Source organism: Aptenodytes forsteri, unplaced genomic scaffold (genome assembly GCF_000699145.1).
Source record: "Aptenodytes forsteri isolate BGI_AS27 unplaced genomic scaffold, ASM69914v1 Scaffold97, whole genome shotgun sequence".
Taxonomy (NCBI): Eukaryota; Metazoa; Chordata; class Aves; order Sphenisciformes; family Spheniscidae; genus Aptenodytes; species Aptenodytes forsteri.
In genome coordinates, this window is record NW_008795036.1 from 531,120 (window position 1) to 545,068 (window position 13,949).

Here is a 13,949-nt window from a genome sequence, read left to right on the forward strand (position 1 = left end):
CTTCCCGTGGGGACGGGTCCGGTCGGCATATTGGCCCTCTGTTCCCCTCAGAAGGGAATCACCTACGACAATTATCCTCCTTTTTTTCTTAGCAGAGGCAGTCATAATGCGTGGGGCTGACTGCCTCACCCTAGGCGACCCCCTGGATGGACCTTTGTCTACATCCTTGTTTGCCTGGCCCTCAAGTTCCAGGGCCCCATATCTGTTGTGTAAAGGCAACTGGGAAGGTGAGGGAGGCCAGGTGGGGGTTCGCCTGGCACCCTGAGCAGGGACCTGTTTCCATTCCCCCCTGTCGCTTAGGTCCCCTCCTTCTGCCTGGTGGCAAGAGGGCAGGGGATCCTCTGCTTCTCGTGGAGCCTCCATCTGCTGCCTTTGCCTCAGGGATGGTAGGGTGTGGCTCCACTAATCTATCTCCCACCACTTCCAAGCATGCAGCTAATATGTATCATATATAAGTATCTAATGCCGCATGCTCATACAGGTCACCGAACTCACCACAGGAGATAGAGGTGCTTGCTCTGCGTCATTCATATTTTTCCAGATGGAACAAGCCAAGTTCATCTCAGCAATGGTGCAGGTGCTGGGTGAATTGTATGGAATTGGTTTTAGCGAATAAGATCTCATTCCTTTAGTGACTTTGTCCCCTTGTGGAGCCAGCGTATGTAAGTTAATATGTTGGGGTTCGTCCCCTTCTGGGCAGCAACAGAATTGTTTAAGTTCCAATTAGTCAAAAATGTGCAATTCTCTTGGTGACAGTAAAGGACTGAAACTACTGGTATCATTGAGGCACTCATTTGGAGAGTGTACAGCTGACACAAGCACAAGAGCCTCTTTTGTCTACAGGATGTCTGCTTTCACTGGTGCGGAATAATGGATCTAGGTCCAATCTCTGAGAAGCAGATAAGCTTCAAAAAAAAAAGTGAACTAGACAAATCTACTCTGAAAACCATTAGGGGCCAATACACGTAAGACCATGGCATTCATTAGTTTCAGGCAGAACCACACTGAAAAGAAATCTTTAATCAGGCATAATGTCTTTACAGAACATGGCGAAGGTTTCTTCTGCTGTTTGTATTCCGTATAGTTCACATACGATGGATGGTACGAGCCTACCTTACTTTGTTACAATACTGCATTTCAGTTAGCATGAATTAAGTACAGGCCAACAACCAAAATGCTTGAATCGCCATCCTTTTAAAACACACTTGCTAGAAGATGACTCTGTGCTTTCATTCACAGGAGGAAACCGAGTGTCCTTCATCTCTCTCTGTTATCAAAGAGAGGACAGCAGGTGAATCTCTAGAGGATGATTTCTTCCCACCTGATGATCTGTCTTCTGATGAAGAATATTATATCGAAGAAAGCAAAGCAACCCAGTTCAAGAAATCAGGCATGAGGCGCATAGATGATATCAAAAAGGCATTTTCAAGGGAAAATATCCAAAAGACGAGACAAAATTTTGGCAAGAAGGTAAACAGGCTTCGAACTAGAATAGTGACCCCTGAGAGGAGAGAGAGGATCAGGCAGTCAGGAGAGAGACTGAAACAATCTGGGATAAGGATCAAGAAAACCATTTCACAAGCTGCCCCAACGAAGGAGACGTTCAAGATCCATAAAAAAAATAAAGAACGAACAGGAGCCGAAGGTCAGGAGGGGATCCAGGAAGCCGGTGCGCACATCGCCTCTGAGCTCGCAGCAGCAGAGCCCTTCACTGAAGAAATCTCTTACACAGAAGTGATCACTAAGGTAAAGAAAGACAAGAATAGTGCAACAAAAGGTGCTTCCCAGTCAACTGAAAAAGGAGTGACAATCCCAGAAGTTGTTCTTAAGCAGGAAGGAAAAGGAGGAGGAAGAGGAGGTGATGATGTCCCTTTGCTAGACTTAAAGCAATCGGCATAAGGAATCAGTTAGCAAACACACCATACTACCCCTTACTGAACAAGAGATAACACAGTATGTATTCACTCAGCTTTAGAAAAACGTGTGAATTTGTGTTGTATCACAAAACGTGCTGGTGGGTGTTCTATCATTTACACGGGTGTCTGTAGTGTTGTCTTCCTGACAAAAGCCAAGCCATGCAAACTGAATGAAGGGGCTCCCCCCGCCCCGTCTTGCAGTGTGCCGATAGCCATTATTAACCCAAATGGAACTCGCATGTCAAAGGGAGATGGAAATCTGCTGTATTTTCAAGATTGATTTAGCAGTCACTTTACAGCCTAATCACTCTCTTTAGTTTTATGTACAACGGTATGGTAATTATTTCCGTTATCTTACACCAACTCCTCTAATCAGAAAACAGTAACAAAGCTATTACTTCATATTAGCAAAAGGAAGAACTATGGAAAATGTCCATTTAGCTATACAAATCTTTTCGTTTAAGGGCCCTCACTGAAACAGCAGGAGCAGGAAATTCCTGCTTTATCCAGGGTGTGACAAAATGTGGCAGGAATGATAGGGTTTTGAGTAAATTGTGTTTCTTCTCAGTGGAAAAGAGAAGCTCCTGAAATGACTAAAGATTATTTCCAGAGTTCTGGAAGAGGAAGGTTTGATGTACGTAAGCAATGAATTTTCTGCACTTATGGAGTAAGAATAAAAAAGCAGAAGACACATTAAATATGGAATAGCAGGAGGAAAAGAGAATGAGGTATCGTATTCCCGTTTTGGAAAGATGCGATTGTGAGAAGGGCAAGGGTATGAAGCTGTAAAAGAGAAATAAGATTAATGCATGGGTTCTGGATAAATAGAGAAAAAGATTAAAATATTGTAACTGAAGTTTCCTTGAGATCTTTTAAAGAATTGTTACTCTAGCCAGAGGATCATAGGGCTCATGGACATAACTGACCAGACAAGGGAATTGTTTTGCTTTCCATTCTCTGTGCTTTTTCTGAACTTCACTGCAATTAAAATCTATCCTACAAAGCCGCTGAAGTACAGAGCCAATCCATAACCCAATTCTTTGTTTCCTATCATCATCGTTATCGACCAGCCACAGCCTCAGGGATTATGAGACAGACACCCTTTGGAGTATGGAATGCTGTTTATTTGCAACACTCAGGAGCCAGTGCCCTGACATCAGATATGTTTGTAAACACGACCGCTACGCTGACGTGGGGTGCAGGACGGTATTGCTCTCTTAATTCTTAAATGGAGTTGCCTTCAAAGCACTTACCTAAAGCAATGTTAGTCATTACTATCTGTGTGAAACTTGTACAATATTGCCAAAAGCTGTATGATTGTATTTAATATCTCAGATTCATTTTAACAGCAGAGCATAACTTGGTTATCTATATACATTGTTTGAGGACTCCCAGCTAATTGTTAATCTATAATTTAAATATAATTAGTTTGATTTCAAATATTCCGCCTGCCAGTTCTTTCATTTAGTCTGGTGTACGTCACATTGGAAGTGAAACAGCTTTAGCAATAGTAACTAGGGAACACTGGTTGGGGAAGGTCAATGTTATACTATGTCAGTGACATTTCAAATCAAATTAATGTTGCCAGAATGGAAGCAGCAACTCCACTGAATGGAAGGGCAGGATAGGGCAAGAGAGGGAGACAGGGAGAGGAAGACATGTCTTTCAACAGTAAATTGTACATCTCCACTGTACTGTAATTACATGCAAAAAGAAAAAAAGGTTTTGCTTATAGGATAGATTGGAGGCTTTGTTTGGTTGTTTTTTTACTAGTCATAGGAAGTCTTTTCTGGAACCAGACGACTGTATGTTCTTCTTCCAGTTCCGTACAAAACTGTAGCTATCTTCAGTGAAAAACTGTATGATTTGTCTGGTTCTTTTGTAATACAGCCTGCATTCTGTTCTGCAAGATTTGACGTTTTCCTAAACTGACAAACAGGGTTTAGTTATTGAAATGAAAATGTCAAAGTTCAAAGAAGCTATTTCTTTGCATTTTTATCCAGCAGAACACTAAGTGCTAGAACATAATTGCCTATAGATTTTCTTTATATAGCATTTAATTTTCTCATTTTACTTGACAAAGAAAGGAAGCGATGCAGTTTCCATGGAGCTTATCATGTACCACCGCATATAACCTCTTTCAAATACGTATTTTTTAATGTTTACTTCTAACTTCAGTTGTTCAGAGGATGATTTGTTTTCATAGCAAGTAGTGAGTTCTTCAGGTGCGCAAAGTATTCCAAAGTACACTCTTCATTTTAAGTTATTATCAATGTTACTGACTTGAATTTTACATGTACCAAGAGATCAAAGTTAATTTACTCCATATCCCCTCATACAGGTAGGGGACGGGGAGAACACTGTGGTTCACAACCTCAATTTCTATACAACAGCACAGCCTTTTGCTGCTTGAAGTCCCCCTTATCTTTTTCATCATTTCCAAGAGCAATGATCTTGAAGCCCAATCCTTCACCTTCCTCAGAAACAAAATTCTCAATGAAATTGGTTGATGTACAGCTGCACTGCAGGGAGGCCTGGTGTATATTTTTTGAATAGGTGGCTTCACTTGGTAAGACAATCTCACCAGCACTGCATGCTGCTCCTGGCTCAGGGGGAGAAAGAGACCCTGTCCCTGTTTGCTCTGTTTTCCAAGAAGAATCTGGGACTTTCTGCTTAGTTGTGGGTAGGAGTGTGAGTATCAAACTTCCTCACGGAAAGAGCCCCGCAGCTCCTAACTGCAGAGTAAAACTGGTTATGGGAAAGGATGAACTACTTTCTTAGACACCAGCTGAAAGAAATTGTTTATACAAAAATTGAAAGTGTTTACAAGGAGAAAAATAGTGATTAGTAAAGCACTCACTGCAAGTCCTTCTTTCATAACATCCAACAGCAATTTCTTTTGCTTTGAATTTGTGCTAGTGAAAAAAGCCAAACACGTTTTCTGCCAATAACTGTCTGTCTATTAAAAGAGCAGCAGCAATCACCCTTCAATTACAGGGTAGACAGCAATGGTGGTAACACACAAAAATGACTTCAACCATTTCAGGTGAATCTACTCCCAGAAATGGCCTGTGTGTCTTCTACTTTTTTTTTTACCTAAACTGATGTAAAATGCAGAATAAAAAGCAGTTAAGAGGTTTGAGTTTGCAGGATTCAGGCAATAACGCCAATGGAACGAATGCTAATAGAGCCAGACTGGTGTTCAGATGTGTTTACTCTGAGAAGAGTTTCAAAACTTTTTTCTTGCTAATAATGGGGGGTGTGCACATCTTCCTTATAATGGGATATAGATTTAGAAAAGAGTTAATATGTGCAAAGGCCACTACTTGTGCAAAGATAAACTCACGTGTTTGTACCACTTCTATGATTGTTTGCATAAACAAGTGACTATTCAAGGAAATGGCAGCATCCATTTGTAAAACCACCCAGTAAGTTTACAAATGCAAAATCAAAGGAACTGCGCATTGGAATATATGCAGATAAACATAAAGTTTTACCATACATTTAATAACCTTGTCTTTACAGTTTTAATAATGCTATGGATGACAAGTTTTTAACTACAAAGTTGAATTTTAAAAGAATTATATTATATTATATTATGAAGAAGTCTTGTATTAAGAAGAAAAGATAACATCTACAAAAGAACCACCATAAATGTTAGAGCAGTTGTCACTATCATAAGCACTTTTGTCCTAGTGATTCCATTATAAGCAATGTCATTACAGTTTTAATAATGCTATGGATGACAAGTTTTTAACTACAAAGTTGAATTTTAAAAGAATTATATTATATTATATTATGAAGAAGTCTTGTATTAAGAAGAAAAGATAACATCTACAAAAGAACCACCATAAATGTTAGAGCAGTTGTCACTATCATAAGCACTTTTGTCCTAGTGATTCCATTATAAGCAAGCTAGTTGATTATATTCTCACTTGTTTTATAACAGTTGCCAAATTTTACACCTGCAACTGTTTTCTCTCTGATATTCCCAGGATAAATACATTTAGTATTTTTGCTGTGAACAGAGAAAACTGATGTATGTGCAATTAACGCAATCTCTATACGTCACTTGCTGATTCCCATACCCCTGTGAGAAGGTAGCCATCACTTTGACAATAACAATGAAAGTCCTACTGGCTGCAGATAAATCTTCCTAGGTGGTTCTTTTTTAATAGCTATCTGTCCTTATTTTGAACTGCAGAGCAGTGCAACTCCCCGTAAAGTCCAATGATCAGGATTCTGCACTGTTTTCAGATACAAAGAAAAAATGTACGTCAGATCTGTTCTCCGGGGCTTTTTGTAGACGGGGCAGGAGTACACACTTCCTTGTTGCTTCTTTGGGTCATGTAGTGCTGTCGTGCTAACAGCATACACATGGACTACAGGAAGACTTGTGAACAGCACCTGAGAATGTTAAAAAAGACACGGGGCTCAGCATTAGAGAAGCAGGATAGGGTGTCTGAACTCCAAACGCTAGAACTAGATTCAGTGATGGCCTTCAGCAAAAGCACCAGCACCTCAGCAGAGGTACACGCGAGAACACAAGTCCTGTGCTCACTACTGTATTGACCCTAACTTTAAGCCAGCGGCAGCTCAGGGACAACAGATGTCAGGAAGCCTGGAAGGAAAAGAAAGCAGCAGAAGCCTGGAAAACTGCATGCCATGGAAGCAGATGGAAAAATGACAGGGTGGTTCTAGGAGGGAGAGAGACCATTGTCTTTTTTCCCGTCCTTTGCCCCTTTGGCTAGTGTTCCCCATTCTTTCCCCACCTCCTGTTCCCTGAATGGCAGGACTGGAACTACAAAGGCCAAGCTGCATTTAGCAAGCCTCCTTATTACCTCTGCACTGCTGGCAGTGGAGCTTCAAAGATCCAAGGTGCCTCTTGGGTGTTTATCCAGACTAGATCCCCTCAGGTCTTCCAGCAATATAAGATATTCATTGGCGGGGGGAAAAAAGACCCAAACCCAAGAGCAACATGGAGGCTTGCTGAACACTCCAGAGCACACCATGTTTGAAGGTGTCTTTTGACAAACCAGGCAACAGAAGCTATTGCTGGCAAGGTTTGGTTTGGAAAAGTTTGCTCTCAGCCAGACACAGAAGTGTTTTACCTACAGAGAGGAATTACCTCAACTCCAATTCCAGGACAGTTATCACTGGTTTGGAAAAAGTTTACCAGTGCAGACAATGGCAGCTTTCCCTGGGCAGTGACCACAGCATCTAATCACTACTCCATAGCTGAATATTAAATCTGCTTGGTCACATCAGCAAAATGTAACTCCATGCATGGATAACTGAGCATAAGCCCAGAACTAATACCCTTCCTCCTACTCAAAAACAAATGCCAGGGATTTCTAGTCATCCAAACATCGGCCTCCACAGCAGCTGTCATCAAACCGAGTCCTGGGCTTTGGAAGTTGTGATAGGGTCCCACTCGGTCAGTCAAAAGAAGGCCGGCTATGGGTTGCACTATGTTATTCAAACATAGCTGTGCTTCTAGGCCCCTGAAGCCAAGAAGCCCAGCATCTGGTCTGCTCTAGTGCAGCGCATCCTAAATTCATTTTCTGACAGAAGTCTCTCTGTTCGGTTCTGGTGGGTAAACACTCTGTCCTCTTCCCAGCCCTGCTAGTGTTTTACCCTCTTAAAACCTGTTGTGAAACCACTGCTGCAGGCACTCAAAACACTTCCTGGTGTTCTCTGAGCACACTGTATTATGCCACAGACAGTCATGCTCACTTGATCCTTACCTTTGGTGCTGACTCGACCAGCTTACTGTTTCTGCGGTCCCAACCTGCCCCTTCAAGGAAAAGGCCATGTATGTAAACCCCACCAATGTCAGCAGGAGGAGGGCCAACAACGTCTTCTTTCATCATCTTGGTCACTTCATTGTGTAAAACAACACTGTCGAGTGCCCACCCTTTTGCTAAATTCATGCGAGTTGTCTCTTGCCTCATAGCAGTTAGGAATCCCTAAGGAGATTGAATATGACATAGAGGGTTTTAAAAAAAACTTGAATTTACCCATCATCTTGGTCACTTCATTGTGTAAAACAACACTGTCGAGTGCCCACCCTTTTGCTAAATTCATGCGAGTTGGTCTCTTGCCCATAGCAGTTAGGAATCCCTAAGGAGATTGAATATGACATAGAGGGTTTTAAAAAAAAACTTGAATTTACCCATTTCCAACTTTTTTTCCTATATAAATGACATCAGCAGTATAAAACCTTATCCCACAGAATCTCATGTAATATAAAACTAAATTCAGTAGTGTAGATCCAATGCTTTCCTACGCTTTCCCAGTACCATGCATTCTTATATACTTGGTGTGCATGTGTTGGTGCTAAGAAGCCACCAAGTTAGCTTATTTAACATATCGGAAGCTGCACGTATAACTCACCTCACCTCACATGCCTACTTTACAACCAGCCAGATGGAGAGAGGTTTACAAGGCTGCCAGATTAATGTGTTTTGCGAGGTTCCAAATACAGGTAATTGCTACAAATAACACCGGTATTTTGTGTGCTATATTACTCACCTTTTCTTATACCAACATTGTAAAAACGCTTTTCAGTCAACAAGTCATGAAGCATTTTACAGAACACAAAGGAAGTATGAACTGGAATCATGCAATTAAACAGTGAAATGCCTCTGCCACTTTGCTCAGTGCAAAGCCTTACTATATTATAACAACATACTATGGTAGACACCAGCAAGATAAACTCACAGCACTTCAGCAGCACAGAATGAAACTAACTCTCTTCCCTAAAGGGCTACAATCTCATAATGCGGTTACAAGCTATCACAAGGCAAGCCAGGCTGAAGATGCTGGTTAGCTTCTCTCATATAACTGTCCATGTGCACGCACACTGCAGTACATGGGAAGTACCTCAGTCCTAAGAGACAGGAGGGTAGACCGCTTTGCACTTCCAGTGGACATGCTGTAGATGTACAACCTTATTTTACTTTATGGAAGCCGATTTGCATAGCCGGGAGATGAACGAATAAAACACAAAAAATGAAGATGCAAGAGCAAGAGGGACTTACTGAGAAGGACAACTAGGAAGGAAGAAGTTTCAGGACAGATTTCAGAGCAGAGAAAGAAGGTATCTGGAGACAGAGATAGGGGAATACAGAGCCACATGGGGAAAACACAAAGGTGGGTATTAGAGAGCCAACAGCACAGCTAGGAAGAAATCAGGAGCAATGAGGGAATTGAACAAGCTTTTTATTTTTCTTCAATATGGACAGCGCAGGATGCTCTGTTGACCTACTGTTAGGGCCAAATGAATGGAAAGAAGTCAGATGTGGAAACATTAGCACATTGGTCTACTGAATGCAGGGGCCAATCTCTGGCTACTGGGACTGGAGTGCTTGTTGCACATGCTAAGCACTTTGTAGCTACGCAATACCCTTTAAGTTATGAGAACATGAGATGACATTCATGAACTCAGATGTTTCAGTTAACTGACATTGGTTGCTTCTCATTAATATCATTCCACAGACCCCAGGACAAGTGTTTTAAAGAGGTTTTGTGATAGCACAGATAATTGTAATTGCATTTGAAGTAGTTGAGAACTCTAGCATATAGCTAAGGGAGACAGGATTAAAGGCCGAGTTCTTCTATCAGAAATGCCATTAAATGAAAGCAGAATCCTTGTAGTTAATTTGTAGAATTTTAATTTGTAGAAACATGCTAGAACCAATAGTTTAAAATAACACGAAGCATTCACTGCCAGAAGGCCCCAGAGGGCTACTGGATCCCAGATAAACTGAAATATTAAAGAAAGGAGAGCCTGAAGAGGACAGGACAGAGCAATGACTGTATTAAGGGAATCAGTTCAAAGGCACTGTGGAAACACTGGAATAAAAGTAAGCTCAGAGCTGTGAGTTGTCTTCAGGGATAAGATTTAGATTGCAGACTATTCTTACAGAGATGGCAGGACCTATATGCTGTCTGCAGCAGGACTTCGAACACTTATCTGCTCATTTGAATGAATCCTAGACAGTGTTTAAAGACTACAGCTGTGAGCTGGAGGCCCAGCTGGGTATCCCAGAGCGGGTGAACAGCACAATAAACAACAAGAAAGAATCAAGTGGCTTGAGGTGCCACAGTACGGCTGAGGGCTTGGCTCCCCCCAAAACCCTCTGTCAGGGACATAATGGACCACTTGCCATGACATTTGTTTTGATTTCTGGTCATCTTTGCCCTGGGGTTTGTTTGCTTGTGTGGTTTGGTTTTGGTTGTTTTTTTTTTTTTTGGGGGGGGGCATGTTGAGATTTCAGAAACAGGGAAAATTTCTTCTTCTTTCTTTACCTGCCTTTTCCTGAATTTCTCCCTGGCCTGCTCACTGAAGGCTGCTAAAGCTTTGTCCCTTTGCCTTCTAACAACCCATGCAAACTAAGTCTGAACCTGCTAGTGAGGGAGAAGCAGGCATCCACGGAAGCTATGACAAGAAATACTGAAATCAGTTAAGTCTATTGCTTTTACAATCATATTCTCTCCTTGACCTTGCTTAGGAGGTTCCTTGTTTGTCACTTATTTTGCAATTTCTACAGCAAGAAAATTATGGCAGGTTTACTAGAATTAAGTGGGCACTGAGGAATGGAGGCATTGTACTTCATATTCTTATTAGTATTCATATTGCTTTGGCATCTAAGGGTCTTAGAAATAGGCTGAGGGTTCATTATGCTAAGTACTATACAACCAGAAAGACAGTTCTGCCTCACAGGGCTTAAAATCCATATATAGGACAAGTGGCAGCAACTGGATACAGAGATGCAAACAAGGAAACGATAAAACAGTATCAGCCACAATACGGAAATTGGGAGGTAGAAATGAGATATGCAAAACTTTACTATGTGTCAAGTTTTTTGAGGAAAAAATCCAGTAACATCAGATTAATTTGCAGGAGGGAAGAAAATTCATGGCACTTCTTGTTTTGTTCACCCCAGTGATCTTGGCCCAATGCAGATACACAGAGAGAATCAGGTTTCTTTTACATAGAAGCCTGAGCCTGCTCTCCTTTGTATCACTATAAATAAAGATTAACTTCCGTGAAATTACTGAATTTATCCTAGTGTATAAACAGTCCAAGAGAAGGCAGAGTCAGGTCCTATATTATTTTTTATTGCCAGAATGCCTCATTCTCCCAGTGCTATAAATCTACTTTATTGTCTTGTGTTATCCATGGCATTTATCCATTGCCTATAAAGCAAACAGTGAGATCTGTACAAGTTGGCAAATTACAAATTACTTCGGAGCTCCATTTCATCTCTCAAATGAAAGGATTTTTCTGACAATTTCTCAGGTATTACAAACAAGCCATTAGAACTGCAGCACTAATACTTCATCACCTCAACTTGCCTGAGAAGATGAAAATCAATTTTCTTAACATATGAAATACTGATTTTAAACACAGCAATATGACTACTAACAAAATAGTAGTTCATTTAATAGAAAAGGAGTCTTTGCTCAGGTGAATTTCTTGTAGAATGAGCCATGCCCACAGCCTGGGTTACAGTAAATAGAGACTGTAACAATAACTATCTGATTCTTAAGCTTGTGATTGTCAGCACAAACAAATTTTTAAATCAGGTAAGCACATCTCATTCTGAGATTTATTTTCTCTGCACACTATGTATTTAGGGACTTTTAGAACTACGTGTTATGAAGTGTTTAATTTTTGTATTTCTAAAGGCTTTCTCACTTAGTATGGTGTATTAAATCACAACTTGTTTAGGCATATTTTACTCTGATTATTTGGCAGTTTTTTTGAGAAATCCAGGTGTATAGACCCAAAAAAATGTAGGATGCCCTATTTGGGATGGCAAAGTTTCAGAACTGACACAACCCCAAAGCACAAAAAAGCCAGCTAAAATGGCCAGTACAAAATCTGTATCAGCTCTTGCTCATCTGTAGTGCAAAAGCAAACACCAACAAAACCAAAAGCCCATTAGGGTTGAATCCAGCCTGACCATTGCAAAAGTTACTCAGGAGTATTTTAGAGTGCCACTATCAATGTGTTGCAAACAAACCAAGTACGGAAGCATAATCATTTTATTAAAACTCCTACTCCTCTCCCTCATACTTTTGCTTGGGAACCCTTTGCTCAGGGATTCTGTGAGCACACTTCCATGCTATAAAGTGGTATTGGCAGACAGCTGACACAGACAGGATAGATGATAGATGGATATTTCCCAGCAGTAGTCCTAGAGAATATTTGCCACTGTTGCTTTCTCTATTCTAGGCAGCTGTTTCAGCTAGCTTTTGCATTGCTAACAAGTACTGAGATTAAAATAGATCTTTAAAATAGCTTTTTGCTAAGGCTTCACAGAAACCTGTTGGCTGGATACTCTCACAATGACTCACTTCCACAACTCGCACTTCCCACAAACATCTGTGAATCATAAAAAGCTTTAATGAATGTGGATAGCTGTGCAAAGAAACTACACATCATCTAGGTATGTATACTTTACTTCTTTTAACTCTGTTCTCAGCTGTTCCCTTTTTTGTGTTTCATTTTGTGCCAGGTTTTTATTTTAGATGGTGCAGGCGAGAGGCTGTATTTTTTATATGTCTCTGCAGACCAAGTCTGGCACAATTCTGGGGTGGTATAAATAACAAACCTTCCATTTCAAGGAACTGATTTGCAAGGATTGAGAGCCAAGTCCAAATCTCTTCTTCCCGTGTCGAAGTTTTGAAACTTACCTTGTTTTGTACTCAAAGGGATTTTCATACAATGAATGAAAAACAGATTACTGCAGCAGAGGAGGGGAAAAAAGGAGGATAACGTTGAAATGTGAAAAGATGTACTCACCCAATTTCCACACTATAATTAAAGCAACCAGAAGATGCATTCCATTATTTCAGTAACGTTATTTTGGTCTAGCAAAAATTTCTTCAACGAATGTTGAAGTTAGTTTATCCTACATTTATGCTAAAAATTGAATTTAGATTACACTTCATATAGCCATGATTGAGTCAGCTTGAAGTTCTCTCAAGATCTAATTTAACTGTTACATAGGAGTTAGCAAGACCAATCTGGCAATCTTACCTGTGGATTAAAGAATCCTGTCATCCAGAACTGGTTTGGTCGGCCATCCTGAAGCCAACTGCTGAACTGCTGGTTTCTTTCAAGAAGCTCAGTAAACCAAAATCCTAAAGTAGCCGACTCCCAGGAAATCCTAAACCATAGTTTTGGAATTCTAGCATCATACATATTATCTAAAGCATCTTGCAATTCTTCTGACATAATTATGGTTCCTGGAAGATAAGTAAAACATTCAGAATGAACTTTCCCCTAGCTTGCAAAGGCAATTAAAACTTCCAAATTACATTCTGAGTCTAATAAACCCTCTTTTGTTGTGCCTTAATTGCACACGTGTTGCACTAAAGTCTTATCAGTTTGCAGTTAATTTGCTCAAACTTGTAAGACTTGATTCAAAGCTAGAGGTGACAAGATAAATGATATTTCTTCTGTTATTTTGATCAGAAATAAAGATTTTTTTTAAACAGCTCTTTCTCCCTCACACACAATATTTATATTCATTATATTCACACTGTGTTTGGAATGTGATTAATCATTTAAAACTTTTTAATATATTTTAATGGTTCCTACATACATGATCAATGATAGAGATATACTGTGTAACTCATCTATATCCTAAACATGTAGTGACAGTGATTATATTCATGAAATTCACTGCTATTAATGATAACTTTGTACATTTCCATTATCAAGATTCTCAATGGGAAAGCAGTATGTAGAATAAAGCTAGAGGAAAGATTTTATAATTTTTTTGGCAGTCGCAGTGCATACTCACATATTCCATGCATAGTACTGTTGTGTCCATTAAAATATTGGCATTTACTAAGACAGTGATTTTTCAGTGACACTCACCATTTCGTGTGCCCGAAGTTCCTACTTCTTATCAGTTTGTACTCTCAATAGTACTAAGAGCTGGCACATAGCCATGCCTCAGGATGTCTTCTCTATTCCAGCTAAAATATTTTAAATTATAGAAACTGGTCTGG

At 40.2% G+C, this 13,949-nt stretch overlaps 2 protein-coding genes across 2 annotated transcripts in view; one reads left to right on the top strand and one right to left on the bottom strand.

The window, feature by feature from the left end:
• Positions 1-3,359, top strand: part of MURC (muscle related coiled-coil protein) — a 19,416-nt gene extending 16,057 nt beyond the window's left edge. Inside the window, exon 2 of the mRNA XM_009276641.2 lies at positions 1,240-3,359. Coding sequence (XP_009274916.1) covers positions 1,240-1,899 — 660 coding nt within the window. The 3' untranslated portion in view covers positions 1,900-3,359. The remainder of the gene's footprint in view (positions 1-1,239) is intronic.
• Positions 3,360-6,104: 2,745 nt separating this feature from the next.
• LOC103896741 (dynein heavy chain 5, axonemal) overlaps positions 6,105-13,949 on the bottom strand; it is a 152,017-nt gene continuing 144,172 nt past the window's right edge. The window contains exons 61-63 of the mRNA XM_019471358.1: positions 12,970-13,178; positions 7,664-7,885; positions 6,105-6,323 (exon numbers count right to left, since the gene is read on the bottom strand). Of these exons, the coding sequence (XP_019326903.1) occupies positions 6,105-6,323; positions 7,664-7,885; positions 12,970-13,178 (650 nt within the window). The remainder of the gene's footprint in view (positions 6,324-7,663; positions 7,886-12,969; positions 13,179-13,949) is intronic.